Genomic DNA, 20613 nt, shown 5'->3' on the forward strand with positions numbered 1-20613 from the left:
AAGGGTTCAGGTACTTATGCATTCACTTTACCCACAATTTAAACAAATTTTATCAGGCAAGTTGATATAGAAACACTAAATATGGACATAGGACACTGGAACAAAATTAAACCCTTCAGTATTATCTCATTACGCAAAGAGGGAAGCCAGCCTTCTGGATTTTAAAAATATTTAAAATCAATCTTGATTGCTAACTGTGGCAAGTTCTTCATGGTTGCGATTATCCATTTATATACTATGAGAGAAAAAAAATTCTGTCCAGAAACCACTGGATGGTGCTCTAATCCCATTACTGTGAAGTACTAGATTCAGTCGTGGTCCTTGAGACTTTATAGTCCTGTTCATAATGATATTATAAGATGCTCTGAATAGAACCATTCCCTTCTGTTCATAGAGATAACTGACTGTTTACCCTTGTGCTTTTCATTCAGTCAGGTCACATTAGCAAGGGACCTGTGGCTCTCATAGATGTTGTTGGACTCCAGCTTCCATCAGCCTCAGCCAGTATGACCAGTAAATGGGATCCTCATAATAGAGGGTCCTGGTTGCGCTTGGGACCCAAGAGCTCACCTAACAGGGTTAAAATGGGGGGGGGGGGAGAAGCAAGAAGTCCTGACCATTTCCCTGGGATCACACCAGGCGATTTTAGCCAATATCCTCGCTATTCGTGGTGTGATCCCAGGGGCTTTATAAATGGCAGCGTGACGCAAGGAGGGGCACTTGTTTTGCACTGTTGAACACCCCCCCCCCCAGTTTAGGTAGAGTCGCTTGGCCTTGCTTTGGTTTGGGTTGCCTGTTTTGGAACACACTTGTAAGGTGGCGGTTAGCCATTGGCTCAGTTGGACTGTGGGGAGGGGAGGTGCGGCCATCATCTGCCCCTCCAGGAACCGTTAAAGGAATCTGGGGGTCCTGGATCTCGTCCGAAGTCCGCTTGAGGTACTAGGACCACAGGAACCCCGGGGTGAGCTTAGGTTGGTCCTCATCGACCTTGCTCCCTCATTTGGTTTACCCCATTGGACAATCACCCTGAGAGGTGGAGTCAGTTATAGTGGAGAGTCAATGTCTAAGCCAATACCGTGATTGTATTTCAATAAAGTTGTGGCCAAAATTTGCCCCAAAACTTAAACTAATATAAGTGTCTGTGTGTATTTATTTTGGGGGTAGGTCTTGGGGCCTCGAGACGCAAATGGTCAGGAATGATGGGAGTTATTGTCTAGTAACATCTGGAGGGCCAAAGGTGAATGAAGAATTCATAAGCAAGTTATACCACGTTAGGCTTTTGGCCATGTGCCTCAGCAATGTTTGCACCGAGAAGTGGCTCCCCAGGGTTTCAGACAGGATACATTTCCAGATCTACCTGGAGATGCCAGGGATTGAACCTGGCACCTTCTACAGTGGTACCTTGGTTCTCAAACTTAATCCGTTCCGGAAGTCCGTTCCAAAACCAAGGTGCGCTTTCCCATAGAAAGTAATGCAAAATGGATTAATCCGTTCCAGACTTTTAAAAACGACCCCTAAAACAGCAATTTAACATAAATTTTACTATCTAACAAGACCATTGATCCATAAAATGAAAGTAGTAAACAATGTACTGCAGTCACATAGTCAATAAATCAGTAGCTGAACTGGATTCCACACAGTCACAAAAACAAAAAAGAGCCACAAAAACGCAAAATAAATAGCAAAAACAGACAAACCTCAGCGTAACGCTCAAAATGGAAGTGTGGCACTCAAAATGGAAGCATGGCACTCAGATTGTCAGCATAACACTCAAAATGGAGCACATTTGGCTTCCAAAAAAATTTCGCAAACCAGAACATTTACTTCTGGGTTTGCAGTTTTTGGGTTCTAAGTTGTTTGAGTACCAAGGCGTTTGAGAACCAAGGTAACACTGTAAAGATAAAGCATGTCACTGGTCTATGATCCTTCTCTGTAGAGGGAGGGGGGGTTTCTTTTATCAGCCCATTTATATTTCAGCTAGGGCATCAGTCATGAATTGTTTTTACATACAGATCAGCTCCTTATGAAGAAGGATGAAAAAGTATGTTAATTTATAGGATCTGAATTCATGGATGTCACTTTGTGGATAAAATTATGTACACGAGGTGCAAATTACCTGATAATAAGCATCAACGGTGATCTTTCTGTAGGCCTGAATTATGCAATATTTGATTTGATCAAAGCCAGCGTGGAGCAGTAGTGTTGAACTTGGACTTGGGAGATCTGTGTTCAAATAACTGCTTGGCAGTTATAATATATTGATCACAAGCTAAATGCTGATTAATCTTTTCTTTCAGGATTGTATTTACCCTACCATGAAATATAAAGGAGTGCAATTTGGCAATTTGACAGAAAAGCGGCATGAATTTAAGCCACGTGAGGGCCCCGGACCTGCAGATTATGACGTGATTCCGTATGTACATTTTAAGACAATTTAGAATCTGGGTCTGTTTGGAAGTCATGCTAAGTGGATGCCCTGATGGGAAAGAACCAGAGTAAGCCTTGGGTCATGCTGTGCTCCTCCTCTCCTCTAGTGTGGGCATGAGAAGGACACTGGAAACATTTGCTTCCATTTTTCAACTGCAGCTTGTCATTGTGTCTGAACCCTAAACTGTTGTGAAACCTAACTATGGTTTCTTTGCAATGAGCTTGATTCATCTCCCATGGTTTGAAGTTGGTGTGAACAAACCATAGCTAATGTTGATCACAGTCTTTTGGGTTAGGATGAAATGACAACTTCACTGTTGTTAAAAATGGAAATTGTGTGAGGGCGAGGCATGTGAAGCTAAGGCTGAAATGCTACAATGTATGTTTGTATTCTAATAATAAAGGGTGTGTATTTTCAATAGTAAATGCAAGAAATTAAGAATTAGTTTGTTTTCTCATAACTGCCCCATATGTAGAACCTGGAAGCATGGAGGCAAATCTCCTGAAATAATACCCTGAATTTCCCTGTTCCCCAGTTTGTAGCCCGCAAGCTACCTTGAATGTCTTTGCTTTCCTCCCTTTCAGAATTTCATCTGCAACCGTTTTATTTATGTGAAGGTTTTTGTAGGCCACCCTTTAGGACATAGTTGTGACAAGGCAGCTTACATCACAAAAAACCTCTCATTGACATAAATTAATTCCCTCCCCTCTCAGTTGGATTGCTGCTCAGGTGGGGGCAGTTTTCAGGAGGTAGATGCTGAAGGAATTGTCCACCACGTAGCAGTTAGGTTTAGGTAAAGTCCCACTTACATCATTGGAATTTCTTTAATTAAGCCTAATTGCTGTGGGGTGTTTTTTTTGGGGGGGGCGGGGTCATATTGTGCAGGGAAGAAAAGAGCAAGAAAGGGATGCAGTTAGAAAGGGAAGGGGAGGAAAGACAGATAAAAGCGAAAGAGACGGAGTGTATACATGTGTGAGAGATAGAGGGGAAGAGGGGGCGTGGTGTGACTCTTGCTCCTCCCACCACAGGCATGAGACCTGCCACCAGTTTCTTTCCAAGGCCATTTGTCTCTCTGGGATGTGGGTGAAATATTCCTCATTTAAAGGGCTACAGAAATGGAGGGTACTGAAGCTGCCCTAGACTACTAACTTCCCCCTTGAAGGCACCTCTCTGAGTTTCTTTTCTGTCACCTCAGCTAATTGCCAGCCGGTGAGAAAATGGCCTAGGAGGATGGACAGCAGGAGGAAAATGCTTCAACACCACTTTTCTGAGTGTCCCTTTTGCACTTGAAATGATTCCACCTTGCTGGCACCAGTTTAACGATCAGGGGTGCTTAAAGTTGTTGAATTGGGGATGTAGCTGAATACCTTGATGTTAGTGCTAGAGGGTTTCTTACGCTAATCCTTGAAAGAATTATGAGCAGCTTAAAACTATTCTGCTTTACCGTTGCTAATTAAATTAATTTTCTTAGTTGTATATGGATTTACATTATTCCCCTATCTGAGCATCTGTTCCAATTTAATCCTTTTCTACCATGCTCTATTAAGAAAAATGGGGGATTGGAATTATGCACTGCACAATTAGATACTATTCCCCGCCAAATTCTGTGGTTATGTAAAGTAACAAGACCTTTGGGCTAGCCGAAAATACTAAGAAGCTTTTGAATGTTGAGAAACAAAGGTTTCTCACAAAGTTTTAATACTCAAGCAAGGTTGCGGTTCTAGGTTCACTTGAGGCATTATTTTCCATGTTTAATGGCTATTCAGCATCCTGGTTGTCTTCTGCCTGCACTGTGTTTTTTTATTGTAGTTCACCTATGGCAAGGAAACTTGAATATGAAAACAGAAATTCATTGGATACGTAGAATAGCACTACATAAACTTTGGCTGTCCTATTAGTGAGCAAACAAGCCTCTCATCTGTTATTGCAAAGAGCAGCTGTTTCTAATATACTCTTGTGGGGAGAGGGTGAAAGCTTTCACTGTGCATATTTAGGTGCCCAGGCACATTTAAGAGATGACTCATAAATCTCTTCAAACTTTCTAAAGGGAAAATGCAGTGCATTATGAAAATGTCAACATCAGAAAGGAAGACCAGAGAAAATATGACCTCTATGTTCCACGGTATCATGAAGTAATAGTATTACAGGAAGAAAAGAAGGTAATGCCAGTTCAACACTGTATTTTGTAGTACTTTAAATGTTATTTATAGTGGGACAGAAATTCTAGGATTTGAAGAACTGCATAAAATAGAGAACATACTTCAGTTCATGCATGAAAGAAGATTTATCCAAATGGGTGGAGGAAATCATTCGTTACAGCACTGCTGTATAGAATTTTGCTGAGAACAAATGTGAGACATTTTAAAGAACTGTTTGCAAATTACGACTGCTGAGTGATTGTTACAATATTCCAGTATTGTTTGTTTCTGGGGACAAAATATTGTTGGTGCAAGGGATTTTAGAAGTGATCCCATTCTTCCCAGTGGGCTTCACTGAATCATAGAATTGTAGAGTCAGAAGGTACCCCAAGGGTAATCTAATCTAACCCCCCAGTCCAACAGCCATTTTAGGATTGAACTGTAAGATAATTATTTTAAAAGAGAGTATCTTGATAAGGGGAACCTTTTTTGGTGTGTAGGTGATTGTGTGCTTCAAAGCTCTGTTCATGGCTTGCAAAGAGGCTTGTGTGCTTCTCTAAAGCAGCTGAATCTTTTGCAACAGTCCTGCTTTCTGCAGGCACCAGTTCTGCAGACTTCAGTTCTACCACCCATCTGTTACCATAAAGCACCAATGCTGCAGCAAGCAAAGGCTCCAGCAGCTCAGTCAGCTGCTTGTGGCTGGAAAGCCAGACAGGATGTTTGTGACTGTTGCCATGGAAACAAAGGGGCAGTCCATTCTGTACTGAGCACCGGATGTTAGCTCAGTGTGTGTGTCATATGACCTGTACTGGAAGTACATGGGTGGAGTTTCTTCTTGCTGTTGTCGAGTGCAGACATGTTTCTCTGTACTGATATGAGAGACAGAAATAAAAGATGTAAATAGTTTTCTGTCTGCTTCTTTCCCCTCCCTGGGGGACACCAAAGGGGAGAGAGGAAGAACGGTGTGTTCCTCTCACACATCTGAGAAGAATCGCCGAGACCTCGCCTGCTTATCAGCAGAGTGGAGACGCGGGGAGGTCGACAGGAATATCTGCCGGTGCCTACGCTGTGGCACATTCCTCTGACCCAGGCAGAATTCCAACAGTGGCAGCCTTCGGATGGTTGCTGTTTTCTTCGATCCATCGGACATCTGCATGAGAGGCTGGTGAATTGTCCTCCTCTGCTCCATGGAAGCCTGATTGGAGAGGCTGATTCTCTGCAGCCAGAAGCTGACCAGAAGAAGCTGACAGCCAAGCCGATGCCCAAGGTATGAGACTTTAAGGGCTTACAAGTGTGAATGCAGATTGATTCATTCTCTGCTTCACGGAGAGCGTGTGTGGGAAAGCAGCTCCAACTTAGAAGAGGCCTGCATTCCAGGCATTCTTGTGGTTTCCTGTCCGAGGAAAGGAATGCGCTGTTGCTAAGCAACGTCCTTCAGTCAAGGCTGTGCCTCAGAGAGGAGAAATGGAAAGTTACTCGAGAGGGCTGGACAGTCAGACTATGCCTCAGAGAGGCGAAAACAAAGTTTTGTTATGACTGGGTCCTCACGAACTGCTGGAAGGGACTTTCCAACGCAGCCAGTGTCAGAGTTGCCAGGTGTCAAGAGTGTAAACAAGCCAGCTATTGGATTTTAGAGGCTTGTGTTTTAGAGTCAATGCAAGGACTCAAAATGGATGCCAAGAAGGGGGGAGGCTTGCCTTCTCCACCCCTCCTGACCAATGACAATTATTCATCTTGGTCTGTAAAGATGAAGGCCCTGCTGCAGAATCAGAGACTGTTTGGGGTGATTGAGAATCCCATCCCAGCAGCACCAACGTGTGCTTGGGAGTCACAGAATGTGAAGGCTAGGACTGCTATAATTCTGTGTGTCTCAGATGAGCAGCTTGTGCATATCCAGCATTTAGAAAATGCGAAAGAGGTTTGGGACACGCTGCGTACAACGCATCAGAGAGATGCTGGTTCTTCAGCGTTGCTGTATTTTGAGAAGTTGACCAATCTGAGATTAGCGCCTGATGGAGATGTTCAAGCGCACCTGACAGAAATGAAGTTCCTGCGTCAACAGATGGTGGAACGCAATTTCCGTCTACAGGAGGAAGTGTTTTGCTTCATGATGATAAACAGCCTGAATAGGACTTACAAAGTTGTTGCCAGTCAGCTTGGTTCGCTACCTGCTCAGGATCTGACCACGGAAAGGGTGTGTGCCGTCGTCCTGAACGAACACGACAGACTTGCTGCACTGGAAGTGAAAGACAGAGGGAGGCAAGAACAGAGTTCAAATCTTCCCACTGCTGAATCTACTGGAGAGCATGCCGTAGCATTGAGTGCCGTCCGATGCTACAATTGTGGACAGACTGGGCATCTACAGCGAAACTGTAAGAAGCCGCGACAGTCAAAAGGAGCCAAGAACAGCTCTACGAAGCCTGAGGCGTCAAGCAAAAGCCGTACCAAGTGCCAGGTGAAACCTGCAAAGGTGATGATGGCGAAAGGAACCACGCCAGATGTTGGGAACGCATTCATAATCGATACCGGCACCACGAAGCATCTCTGCCCACACAGAGAACTGTTTTCGACGTTGAAGAAGCAAAGCTTCACTGTGAAACAAGCCAACGGTCAAGAACTGGAAGCGACCGGAATTGGAACTGTGTATCTTGAGAGTCTGAACTTGACTATAAGCGATGTTTACCTGGTTCCAGAACTGAAATTTAGTCTGCTGAGTGCTTCGCAGATTGCAAAGAAGGGACTAAAACTGTACTATGAAGCTAAAAGATGCAAGATCTACAAAGATAGAGAACTGTTTCTTACTGCCAAAGAGAAAGATGGACTGTATTTGTTGACTTTTGATCAAAGTGATTACATGAAATGTAATACTTCTGATTCTAACGAAATTTCTCTTGCAGGTGTGACCAGTGTGAGCACCAGGAAGGTGTCTAAGAAGGTCGACAGAGCTTTTCAGCGGGTGTATGCTGATGTGATTGGTCCTCTAGAACCATCTAGAGGCGGTGCAAAATATTACCTTGTGTGTGTTGATTGTTACACTAATTATTCTTGGGTTTACTTGATGAAGAAACCGCAGGAAACTTTAGAAAAGTTTCAGGAGTTTTGTGACAAGGTTAAAAGTATGCATGATGCTAACATTGATTGTCTTTTCACAGATGACAAGCCAGTTTTTCTTTTACAGGATTTCCAGAGGTTCCTGGATGGAAAAGGGATAACACACAAACTTGCTAGTTCCGAAGAAGCATGGAAGAAATGTGTCTGTGTTAGGGTGAACAAAGAATTGCAAAAGGGGATGCATGCACAATTGCTGAGTTCACATTTGCCACATGAATATTGGGCCGAGTCGCTAGCGTCCTATCTTCACGTGTGGTTGAGAAAAGTCTCAACAGAGTTGGGATGTTCTCCTTTTGAGAAGCTGTTTAATAGAAAACCTTCTGTTGCCTATTTTAAGGTTTTCGGGTCTCATGTGAGAACAGAAGCTCCAAGTGGGGTAAAGAATTCCAGAGGCATCTTTGTAGGTTATGAAAAAGGTCTCTACAGAGTAATTTTGTCTGAATCTGGTCAGGTGATTCTCACAAAATTTCTAGAGAGTGCTCCTGAACAGGAGAGAGTGATTGTTCACACTTTTTCCACAGATGATTCTGATGATGATGATGATGAGTTTGATCTTATTGAGTTCAGTGGTACTGATGATGATGACACTGATAGCTCAGACAGCTCAGTTGTCACAGTTATTGAGAGGAAATCTCAAATAATGACTAGACCCTCAGAAGAGGAGGATAAACCACTGATTAAGCTTAGTACTGGTTCTCCAGAGAGTTCAGAGGCTGAACCAGAAAGCAGAGAAAAGTTGCAACCCTTACGAAGGTCTGAGAGAGCAACGAAGGGTGTACCACCCAAGAGGTATTCAAAGGAGTTTGCTAACCTTGCATATGTTGCTGTTGTAAACGACCAAAGACAGATTGAAGCTGTGTCTAAGTCAGAGACAAAGGCACAACAGAGAGTTGTTAACCAAGGTAATGCGAAGTCACACAACCAGAAAGGTACATTGGTTAAACCAGTGGCGGGTAGTTCCAAGGGTGGAACTGAAACAACAGGGGAATGTTATAAGTATAACAACTGTTTGTTTTCTTCTCTGGATGACGCTTTGCTCGCGGCACGCATTGATACTTTAGGGGGGAGTATGTTACCATAAAGCACCAATGCTGCAGCAAGCAAAGGCTCCAGCAGCTCAGTCAGCTGCTTGTGGCTGGAAAGCCAGACAGGATGTTTGTGACTGTTGCCATGGAAACAAAGGGGCAGTCCATTCTGTACTGAGCACCGGATGTTAGCTCAGTGTGTGTGTCATATGACCTGTACTGGAAGTACATGGGTGGAGTTTCTTCTTGCTGTTGTCGAGTGCAGACATGTTTCTCTGTACTGATATGAGAGACAGAAATAAAAGATGTAAATAGTTTTCTGTCTGCTTCTTTCCCCTCCCTGGGGGACACCAAAGGGGAGAGAGGAAGAACGGTGTGTTCCTCTCACACATCTGAGAAGAATCGCCGAGACCTCGCCTGCTTATCAGCAGAGTGGAGACGCGGGGAGGTCGACAGGAATATCTGCCGGTGCCTACGCTGTGGCACATTCCTCTGACCCAGGCAGAATTCCAACACCATCATCTGATGGGTATTATAACCAGACTCTGCTTTCTGCAGTCAACCAGTTGTGCAAACAAGTTTTTCTTGGGAGATTTGGTAGTGGAGCCAATCCTGCAGGATCTCTAACCCACCTTCAGTAGATGTTTGTAGAGCCTAAGCTTGCTGTCTGGATAGGCATGATATTTTAAGTATAGAAAATAGTGCTAAATTTATCAGAGAGCATGAAAAATTCAAACCATGGGCAACTGGAGTATGGTGTGAGAAATAATTTGAGACTGAGAGGAGTTCCTGAGGAGGTGTTATATGCTCTGATTGTCTTGCACCGTTGAGCAACCTGACCGCTGAATTCTGCACCAGCTGAAGTTTCTGAACTGCCTTCAGAGGTTGCCCCATATAATGTGTTGCTGTAATCAAACCTAGAGGTTACCAGGGCATAGACAACAGAAGTTAGACTGTACCTGTCCAGATGGGGCACATCTGGGCCACCAGCCAAAGCTGATCTTATCTGATATCTTATTTGAGTTGACATAGTCTGCTGGGGATACTATTTAGAAATGTTTGTCATATATAGTAGAGTCAGCATTGCATCAACGATGTTGAGGCATGGTGATTGGTACTTTGCATGCAAATTTTCTAGAGGAAATAGATGGGGAATGATGTCATGATTGGCAAGGGAATGGAACTCTCTATAAAGCCTGAACATACTTTTTGATGAAATATTTTACTTTTTGTTGCTATGCTGTGTTGAGCTGCAGGTGACTGGGTGCAGGATACGATTCGTGTACAGTTGAGCCGCAGATTGGTATTGAATATTTCAGAAAGACTTATGTTTTATCAATACTTTTGAAAATTGTATGCTGCATTTTAAAAAAAGATGCATTCCATTCAGGAGAGGGTTTCTTGCAAGATTTGGTGGGCTTATTTGTCAGAATCAGTAATAGGAATATATTTTTCTAAACTCAGAAAGATGACAGGAAAGAGCAAGGGTGTCAGAGTGAAAGAGACGTCGTAATAAGACTGATGATTGTCTGTAGTACTCATCTTAGCTTTTCAAGCTTAACCCTTTTGTTCATCAATCAGTCAAAACTGGCAGGTAGTGACCATTAGGAGGATTCATTAGCACCCTGCAGCATGTTTGTACAGGGTGACCCACATCTGTCTTCATTAGAAGTTTTCTAGTTGCCAGTAGTGAACAGATGGGTCATTATTGCCTACGTTGCCCTTTGGGTGTACCTGGAGGACAAGCAAAGTCGTCCTAAGCAGGACACACAGTGTTACCTCACAGAGAGCAATCAGCTTATTTTGAATAATATTATTCTAGAAACTGACTTTTGTTGCTCTTTACCTGCTTGTCCTTGGAGCAGGTGAAAAAAGTGCAATCAATGTCTAACATTGTTTTTACAGATTTAATTAACCCCTGGACAACAAATAATCCAGAAATCAGAGGATATGTTTATTTATTTTGTGTGTAATAATAATTATTTTTGGTCAGTCAGTTGCATTTTACTCAACTGATTTAAATGTTCTTTATTTTTTTTAAAAAAAGAAATCTCTATTTTTCCAAACTTCAGGAAATGCATGTTATGCGCCTTAAATGTGAGAACTTACAATTTAATAATAATAATAAAAAAATTCTTTGAAGGAAATTCCATCTTCACTGTGCAGTCCTATATAGGCCTGGTAAGAAGTAAGTGTCATTGTTAACTGGGCTTTCTCCCAGGAAGATTTGTACAGGATTGCAACCTTAATGTTTTATTTTTCATCAAAGTTTGGAATGTGGACTATTTCCTATTATTCGTGGTCTGGTATAAAAATGTCTTAAAAATATATTCAAAGCTTCTCAGAATTTTTGAATATTGTTTAAAATATGCTAATATTTATTTTATTATGTGGACGTTCTGCTTCTTTTGCTGTGGTTCTTGCTGTTTGAAAGGAAGAGGTGTGATTGTATCACCCTGAAAGCAAATTATCTGCTTTGAGAGTTTGCTATCTCTACTTATTTTTGGACATCCCCCAAAATCAGAAAGTGGTATTTTAGGCTGTAATTTAAAAACTTTGTTCTGATCAACTGTAACAAATGAAGCCAGTTCAGTATAGAAGTTTAGAGTGTTAGACTAAAACCTGGGAGACCAGGGTTAAAATCCCCATTCAAGCCATGAAATTCACTGATCCTGGACCACCTTGCCAGACCACCTTCAGCATATAAGAAGAAAGATAGGATATAAATATAACATAATTTTTAAAAATAATAAAATCTCCCCACATGCTCCATAAAGGCACAGAAATATGAATAACTAGCACAGCACTTTTCACTTACCTAGTGGCTACATGGTGCTAGTTATCACTACTGCTTTTGAAATTTCCAAACGAGAAAAAAACAGCTTTTTAAAAAAGCTTGTTTTGCCATCTAGTGTAGCTGTACAGCTGTGTGAAGGAATTGGTTTTCTAAATGTACCTGTTGAAGTTACGGGTGACATTTAGAGCTACTGCTGGCATTTGCAACTTTTATACCTAATGACATCTTGTGTTATATTGTCAGCCAGGAACATGAGGATTGAGTAGTTTGAAATGCCAATATAAGAGAAAACATATAAGCTCTGAATGCCCGTAACTGGTTATAATGTCAAAATCACCCATGACTAGGCTGCATTTATCTCCATCGTTACTCTTCTGTCTTTCTTTGGAATTCGGCTTTTTAAAAACAAACAAGTATATCTTAATATTTAACACTTCTATGAGCATTATTATGACTAACAGAAAATTATGTTACCGAGTCTATAATTAAAAATAGCTTTGAAGAAAGTATATACCCTTTTTGGGAGGAGAATGTATACCTTCTACAGAAACAAAACAGATACTGTACACAACATAATAATTGGTCCTTTAAATGCAAGCAGCTTGTATGCAAGCTCCTTGTATTTCTTATTGATTGCTGATTATTCATGACTAGCTATTCAGGATTTAGACATTTTAAAGTTTACCAGCCTCCAGAGATTTTATTTCAAGAGTTACCAGTCCCTGAACATTTCAGGGGCTGGACGCTTCCTTTGTTAGTGTAGTGCCCCCATGTAGAAGGGTCACCATAGGGCACTAGCTCACAGCCCCTCAGGGTGAAGACATACAGGTTTATACTTAGGTATACGTGCATTTCATGGATCTGATTTTAAAAAAAATATCTAAATGCAGTGGTACCTCGGGTTAAGTACCGTATTTTTCGCTCTATAACATGCACCTGACCATAACACGCACATCATTTTTAGAGGAGGAAAACAAGGGAAAAAACATTCTGAATGAAACAGTGGATGTATCATTTTTGTGCTTCATGCTGTGGCCACAGACATGTGATCTGATGGTGAATTTGGGGTGACCCAATGCAAAGATCCTGAGAATCCCTGTGGATCCATGCTTTGTAACCACGTTTTTGCACCATTGCAGCCCCAGGCAACAGTGGGTGCGTGATTTTTTTGGTGCAGGCTGTAGCCATGGACATGCTATGTGATCTGATGGTGAATTTGGGGTGACCCAATGCAAAGATCCTGAGGATCCATATGGATCTATGCTTTGTAACCACATTTTAAGTGGGGAGCGAAGGAAAAACAAAGAAGGGACATGAGAGGGGTGTGCAGAGAAGCAGCTGGCTAAGAATGCAGGAGAAGGATTTAACGGGAGGGAGGAAAGAAAGGCAAAAGTTTCTCCCCACCCAAGCCAGCCATCTCTCTCTCTCTCTCTCTCTCTCTCTCTCTCTCTCCCTCCCGCCCCGCTCTCTCTCTCTCCCTCCCCCCCTCTCTCTCCCTCTCCCCCCAGCAGCACCGGAGCACAGAGAGGAATTAGAAGGAACGACACTCTGCTTTCCCCTCTGCTTGCCTGGAGGGGAGGGGCTTTCCCTGCTCTTTGTTCCGTTTCAGCAAACACAGCAAGGAAACAGAGGAGGGTGGGCAGTAAGACCCTGAGGCAGAATGCAGGAAAGCAGCCGCTTCCTCTTTTCAGGTTTCCCTTCTCCGTGAAACGCGATTTGATTTTTGCCTGATTTTTCGGCTCCAGGGACCACACATTCACTCAATAACACGCACAGACATTTCCCCTTCCTTTTTAGGAGAAAAAATCTGCGTGTTATAGAGGGGGAAATACGGTACTTAATTTGTTCCAGAGGTCCGTTCTTAACCTGAAACTGTTCTTAACCTGAAGCACCACTTTAGCTAATGGGGCCTCCTGCTGCCACCGCGCCGCTGGAGCCCGTTTTCTGTTCTTATCCTGAAGCAAAGTTCTTAACCTGAAGCACTATTTCTGGGTTAGCGGAGTGTGTAACCTGAAGCGTATGTAACCCGAGGTACCACTGTAGAAGTATCTCCTCAGGATTGAACCTTCAGTTCCCCATGATGTTCTGATGAAAATTATTATTGAGGAAGCTGTTATTTTAATAATAATAAAAAAATCAGATAAGTAAATCCATGTGTACATTTAACCTATCTTCTAGGCCCTCGGAGAAATCTGTGCTGACAAAATGAGAGGACACATGGTAGCAAGAAGATGGTTACCATTTTCATTTGTGCCATTGAAATCCGGGGACATACTCATCCCATGTTCTGAAAAGTTATAACCACAACTTACACTTTGTTGCTTTTTAAATAACCTTGTTCATCTCATAGATTTTGTGAGATACAGGCGATAAAAGATGGCAATCTCTTGCGTATTTTGTTAAAGGGTGACCATGTCCTAGAGCTCCTACATTCTAAATGTCTGGCAAGAAGGTAAATATCTCTTGGTATCTGAATGGGTTTAATCCGTTTAATAAAGAATACAATTACCATGATTGTCAGAAATAATACACTCCGGAATGAATAAAGCACTCACTTGTAAAGTTGCAGATACAGCAAATTAATAGGACAATAAAAGTACATGTTTAATATTTCACATGGAGGTGATTTATTTAACAATCACTGGTACTTGGCACATAAAGTGTAGCATTAATTGTTTGTCTTGTATTAGGTGGAGTACTTGGTTTTTATTACTGTCTTCAACTGTTATTTCTGTGATTTAAAATATATTTCATTTCTGTAATGATAAAGGAAACCAGCAAATGCAGTTTGCTTTCACTTTGCAGAAAGTATCAACATATACCGATTCCTCTTTAGAAAGTAGACAAAAATAAAGGATGGTTATTTTTTGTTCTTGCTTGAGTCAGCTGGCTCCAGGGACAGCTCGGAATCAAAACATGAGCATCCCAATTTTGATCAACAGGTTGTTGGAGGATATGGCATTCTATTGAATTAGATTCTTGGTCCATATAGCCTAGTACTGTCAATTCTAAGTGTTTCCCAAGACCTCAGAGCCTTCTCAGCGTTGCTACTTGTAGATAGCTTCAACTGCAGATGCCAAGGTTTGAATCTGGGTTTCTTTTGTGCTGTACCACTGAGCTTTGGCCTCTCCCATTATTTCAGGAGTGGGGTATCTTTGGCTCACAGGTCAAACTTTGCCCACCAGGCCATTTTGGGGGAGCCACACCAACCTGCCCTAAACCTGACATCATACATGCATGGCTCTGTGGACTGGCACAGCTGACATGTGGGAAAACTGGAGCTGGAGGGGTGGTGGAGCTTGGTTGACCAGCCCAGCTGACGTGTGCGGAGACCCTTCTTTCCTGCATGTGTGAGCTGTGCCAATTCTACTACCTTTCTCACTCCAGTGAGCTTGGTTGACCTGGCATTGCGTGTGTAAATGGGGAGTTGCCTGTATTCAGAAGCAAATGTTTGCAATTCGGACTTTCAGAAACATTGAGATTTGAATTGGGATCTTTGCAGTCACACTCTTAGTGAGTATACACCAACTCTCCCGGCTACAGCTCCCAGTCATCTAAAGCTGTGTTCACACATTTCCTAGTAAGCCCTTGCTTTTCTTTCTGAGCAAAGCTTCTAAGTGATAGCATGAGCCAATTTACTATTGACCCATGCAACTTAATAGAGACAGTTCTGTTGGAAGGTTATCTCTGATAGATATTTTTGTTTCTGATGGATCAGGACATTGGCGAAGACTCATCAGAAACACAAATTTCTGTTGCAGTGGTACCTCAGGTTACATATGGTTCAGGTTACATACGCTTCAGGTTACAGACTCCGCTAACCCAGAAAATTACCTTGGGATTACCTTCAGGATGAGAACAGAAATCGTGCTCCGGCGGTGCATCAGCAGCAGGAGGCTCCATTAGCTAAAGTGGTGCTTCAGGTTAAGAACAGTTTCAGGTTAAGAATGGACCTCCGGAACGAATTAAGTACTTAACCTGAGGTACCACTGTATTTGGTTGTCTGTGACATCCCTACCCATAACAAACAATTAATAGTTCTATCTTTACTACTCTGCCAGCCAGGTGTGGGGAACCTTGGACCCTCTAGATCAGCCCTTCTCAACCTTGGGTCCCCAGATGTTGTTGAACTACAACTCCCATCACCCCTAGCTAGCAAGGCCAGAGCTCAGGGATGATGGGAATTGTAGTCCAACAACATCTGGGGGACCCAAGGTTGAGAAACATTGCTATAGATGGTGCTGAACCATAACTTGCATCATCCCCAGCAACCATGGCCAGTGGTCAAGTATAATGGAGTTATAGTTCATCAACATCTGGAGAGTCAAAAGTTCCCCACACCTGCTGTAAGCTAATAGGATGGAAAGGTCCTTGATAATACAAGTCTTGCTTTTCTTAACCGGCCTCACTTGTGACCTGCAGTTTTCATACATGCTTCCGGATCTTGGGTGTTTTGTAATAGTTTCAATGTTGATGACATTCCAGTACAACAATCTTTCAATTACTGTTGAAGTGAAGAAAATTATATGAACAGTGAATTTTAAAAAAATGACTATGAGCCACAGAGACATTCTTTATGCTACCATAAGTTTGCCGCAGTAGCGGGGATATTTCACAAATACTAGCATGCTTTCTTGAATTACTCTAGAATAATGCTGACATGAATTACTTTCCCCTGAAGATAAAAATGTATTGAGGACATTTGTTGTCAACTGCACAGAGGACAAAAAGCTTTTCTTTTTTTTAAAGTACAAACAATTGAGGCAACCACTGAGGTGAATGCTTTAATGTTTTAGCTAATTAAAATGACTATTATTCTGTTACAATGGTAGCTGCTCCCAGAGGCTCATCGTCACTGTTGCATGACAGTTTTCGCTTGGCTAATTAAAGGAATTTTTCCATGCAAACATGCTTTCATGTCTCCATGTTTTAGGCCTTTTGCAATCATTTCTTTCATAATTGGCTGCATACATCTTACATAAGGATGGTTACGCAACAAACTCAGTAATAATGCAATGTATAAGTTCTGCTTTTGATTTTAAAGTTGATTCCAGCTTTAGGGTTATCTCTATTCCTTTAAAGGTGCTTTCAGAGATCCATATTTATTTCAGCTTCATTTTTGGGTGGCTTCTGAATAAATTCTGCTTTTACCATCAAGTCAATAGATTCAGAGCGGGTACAGACGGCCAAAAATGCTTATATTGCCATATCAGGCATTCTGAAACTATGACGTTATTCTGTCAAGAAATTTAAGCTTCAGAATCTTGGTTGAGTGGAGTGCTGTTTTGAGAGAGTGGGGAAGATTGAAGGTAATGTGACTAGATCCCTGTTTGTCCCCCATGGTGGGCTGCATGAAGTTGCTATTGCCACAACTGGTGATACCTTCATACCCCGGATTTGTAATTAGATGCTCAGGCGGTAGTACTTGGCAAACTACTACTTATGTTTGTTACTATGACTGAGCAATACTATGGGTGACTATGTAGGTGAATGGGCATGTCTCGTTCTTAGTGGTTTCCACTGAGGTCTTGGGGGCAAATGGAAGGACAAAGCTGTTTGCAGAAGCAAAGCCTGGTCCTCCGAAGAAACTAGGGGCAGTTTTGTCTCTGAACCCCAATATGCCCTACCCTTTTTGATAAGAAAATTACTTACTTTCCTCTTCCTTGGCAGGCATCCTTTGGGAGTGCATTTTCTCTCTCTGATGTATGAATTGTATTTGAGCCATTAATGTTAGTTTTAAATATCATGGTTTTAAGTGACTTTGTAAATGACTTGGGTGAAGGAATTGAGGGGATGCTCATCAAATTTGCAGATGACACCAAACTGGGAGGGGTAAGCTAATGCTGCAGAAGACAGAATATGGATTCAAGATGACATTAACAGATTGGAGAATTGGGCCAAAACTAACCAAATCAATTTCAATAGGGACAAATTTAAGGTTCTGCATTTATGCAGGAAGAACCGCGTCACAAATATAAGATGGGGGACACCTGGCTTGAAAATGATCCAGGTGTGAAAATGATCCAGGGGTCTTTGTAGACCACAAGCTTAACATGAGTCAACAGTGTGATGCTACAGCAAAGAACAAACAAACCTGATGCTATTCTAGGCTGCATCAACAGATGTATAGTGTCCTGATCAAGGGAAGCAATAGAACTGCTCTATTCTACTTTCTATTCACCTGTCTCTGGGTTTTGGATTTTTTGTCAGAACGTTCTCAGAGGGTTAGAGTAGGGTCACACATGTCCACAGCCCTTAGCCTTAACACCGGCTCACCACAGGGTTGTGTGTTGAGTCCCCTGCTCTACACTCTCTATACGTATGACTGTACAGCCTTCTATTCCAGCAACAAAATCATCAAGTTTGCTGATGACACTACGGTGGTGGGGCTCATTTCAGGAGGGGATGAGTCCGCCTATCGGGACGAGGTGGAGCGGCTCTGTGTTTGGTGTGGAGAGAACAATCTGGCTCTTAATACGGCTAAGACCAAGGAATTGGTGGTGGATTACAGAAAAAAAAAGGCGGACATTCAGCCCTTGTATATCAACGGGGAACGGGTGGAGAGGGTGGCGGAATTCAGGTTTTTGGGAGTAGCTATCGATCAGGGCATGACTTGGAGCGCACATACCACTGCTCTGGTGAAGAAGGCCCAGCAGAGAATTTATTTCCTCAGACTTTTAAAGAAGAACAATCTGAGTGAGAGACTGCTGGTGTGCTTCTACCGAGGCTCCATAGAGAGCATTCTTACATACTGTATTTGTGCTTGGTTCTCCGGTTGTACAGCTAGGGAGAGGAAGGTGCTCCAGAAGGTCATAACCACAGCCCAAAGGATTATTGGTCATCCTCTCCCATCTTTGGAAGAACTGTACGGTTCCCGTTGTCTTAGGAAGGCAAATAACATCCTGCAGGATTCATCTCACCCGGGACACGGTCTGTTTGCACTACTGCCTTCTGGCAGGAGATATAGAAACATCAAGTCAAAGACAAATAGACTGAAAAACAGTTTCTATCCAAGAGCTGTGGCCTTTTTGAATGCTGTAACTCGATAGTGTGACCTGGGAGTTTGATGGGTGTGGTGTGGGTGTGGCTGGAATGTGGTTTGTTTGGTTGTTGTTGTTGTTTTGCTTTTGATGTTTTAAGGGATGGCATCCAATTTCGTTGCACTTTGTACAATGTTGCACTTGTGTAATGACAATAAAGAATCTATTCTATTCTATTCTATTCTATTCTACTTTGGTCAGATGCCACCTAGAATACTGTGTGCAGTTTTGGGCACTACAATTTAAGAAGATCGACAACATAGGATGTGTGCAGAGGAGGGTAACCAAGATTATCAAGGGTCTGGAAACCAAGCTTAACAAGGAATGATTGAGGGACTTGGATATATTTAGCCTGGAAAAGAGGAGACTGAGAGAAGATGTGACAGCCATTGTCAAATATCTAAAGGGCTGTCACAAGGAAGATGAAGCAAGCTTGTTTTCTTTTGCTGGAATGAGATTCTGACTGAATATCAAGAACAACTTTCTGATGGTAAGAGCTGTTGTACAGTGGAGCAGACTCTCTTGGAAGGTGGTGGACAACTCTCCTTCCTTGGAGGTTTTTAAGCAGAGGTTGAATAAGCTATCTGTCATGGATGCTTTAGTTAAGATTCCTACATTGTATCGTGTTGGGCTAGATGACCCTTGGGACTCTACAATTCTGTGATTCTAAGCTCCTGAAAGTAGTTGAGTTTCTTTAATGGAGGTCTTTGAATTTCGTTGTAACTATATTCTCTTAACTTTTTATTGAAAGGGTTCCCTTTCTGAAATTAAATAGGACTGTGTTCGACTTCGTGAGCTCACTTTTAAACTCCATGTTATGCTGAACTGGGTCGTGTTCTGGTCGTCTTTTCAAGTTAAATGCCTTTTGGAAGATAACAAATAGCAATGGTCGTGCAGTATTAAGAGTGTGCTTTTAGGAAGTTTTGAGATGAGTTTAAATGGGAGGGAAAAGGATGTCACAACAGTGAAAGGTTAATACTAATCAAGTTGCATTAGTGAACAAGAAGAGAGACTTCTTAAGAAGTATAAAATATTTATCTGCTGATGGAATTTTCAGTAGGTGAGTTCTCTTAGAATTAATCTTACTTTGATGCTAATTTCTTTATGAATATTTATAACTTCTCCAGTACAATTTGCAATTGCTTTAGTAAAATCTATACATTAGTAGCTGCACTCCTTCTCTCCAGAAGTTAAAATGACTATTGAGACTCTAAGACAGACCCATAAGTTTGTTCCTCTAACCCTGCACATAGTAATGCTAGCAAATATCTAGTATAAGAACCTTCATATATATTTACTGGGCAGAGAGTTTACAAAGGTACTGTTTCTGCACTTATTTAAGCTTAAGGAAATAATAAGGCAGAAAGCAGAACTTCATGCTGATATATCTGCATCTCATTATCTGGTTTGCCAGCATAAACTAGGACAATTGATATATTTTCACAGTGAAATACAGTCTTATTCTTTTTAATTATTATTATTTGGGGCCACAAAGTGTTCATAATGCAGATATCCAAGTCACCCTGCCCCTTACATATTATTGATCGATTGCTAAGGTATTTTTCAATCTTTACTACATAACTTACCATTTACCATTTTAAACTGAATTAAGTCTTTTAAGATTTAATTAGTTCAGTTTTGTCTATACTGAGTGCACTTATTTGCTTTATTAAAACACAGGATGTACTTGAGCCTTGAGTTAACTAAAATTTATGTTGCAATTATGCAAATTAGTACTGCCAATACGAAATCTTTGGTCTGTTGTAAGATGGAAGACTTGCATTAAGCATTAGCCAATCAAGCACTGGAAATTGGTCAGCAAAAGTATTTCTACATCTGTGCCTCCCTCATTAATTCAATGCAACCTTCTGCTATGAGAGACCTATTTTCTCTTAGAGCCTTGGTATTCTAGCCATTTAGCTGAAAGCCCGGTTGAGATAAGAACCATATGGAATGCACTTTAGGTTAATAAGCATTTATTTTAAAGTGTATTTAAATTTGTTTTATGGCACTTCATTGAACAAGAGCAAGTATACTTAATGAGATAAATTTTCATAAATACTCCAGCCTTTAC

General features: G+C 41.7%; 1 protein-coding gene across 1 annotated transcript in view; it reads left to right on the forward strand.

Annotated features, from left to right (window-relative positions):
• STPG2 (sperm tail PG-rich repeat containing 2) overlaps nt 1-20613 on the forward strand; it is a 221682-nt gene that overhangs the window by 17481 nt on the left and 183588 nt on the right. The window contains exons 5-6 of the mRNA XM_081207127.1: nt 2298-2413; nt 4476-4587. Coding sequence (XP_081063253.1) covers nt 2298-2413; nt 4476-4587 — 228 coding nt within the window. The remainder of the gene's footprint in view (nt 1-2297; nt 2414-4475; nt 4588-20613) is intronic.

Source organism: Podarcis bocagei (genome assembly GCF_964188305.1).
Source record: "Podarcis bocagei genome assembly, chromosome: 9".
Lineage (NCBI taxonomy): Eukaryota > Metazoa > Chordata > Lepidosauria > Squamata > Lacertidae > Podarcis > Podarcis bocagei.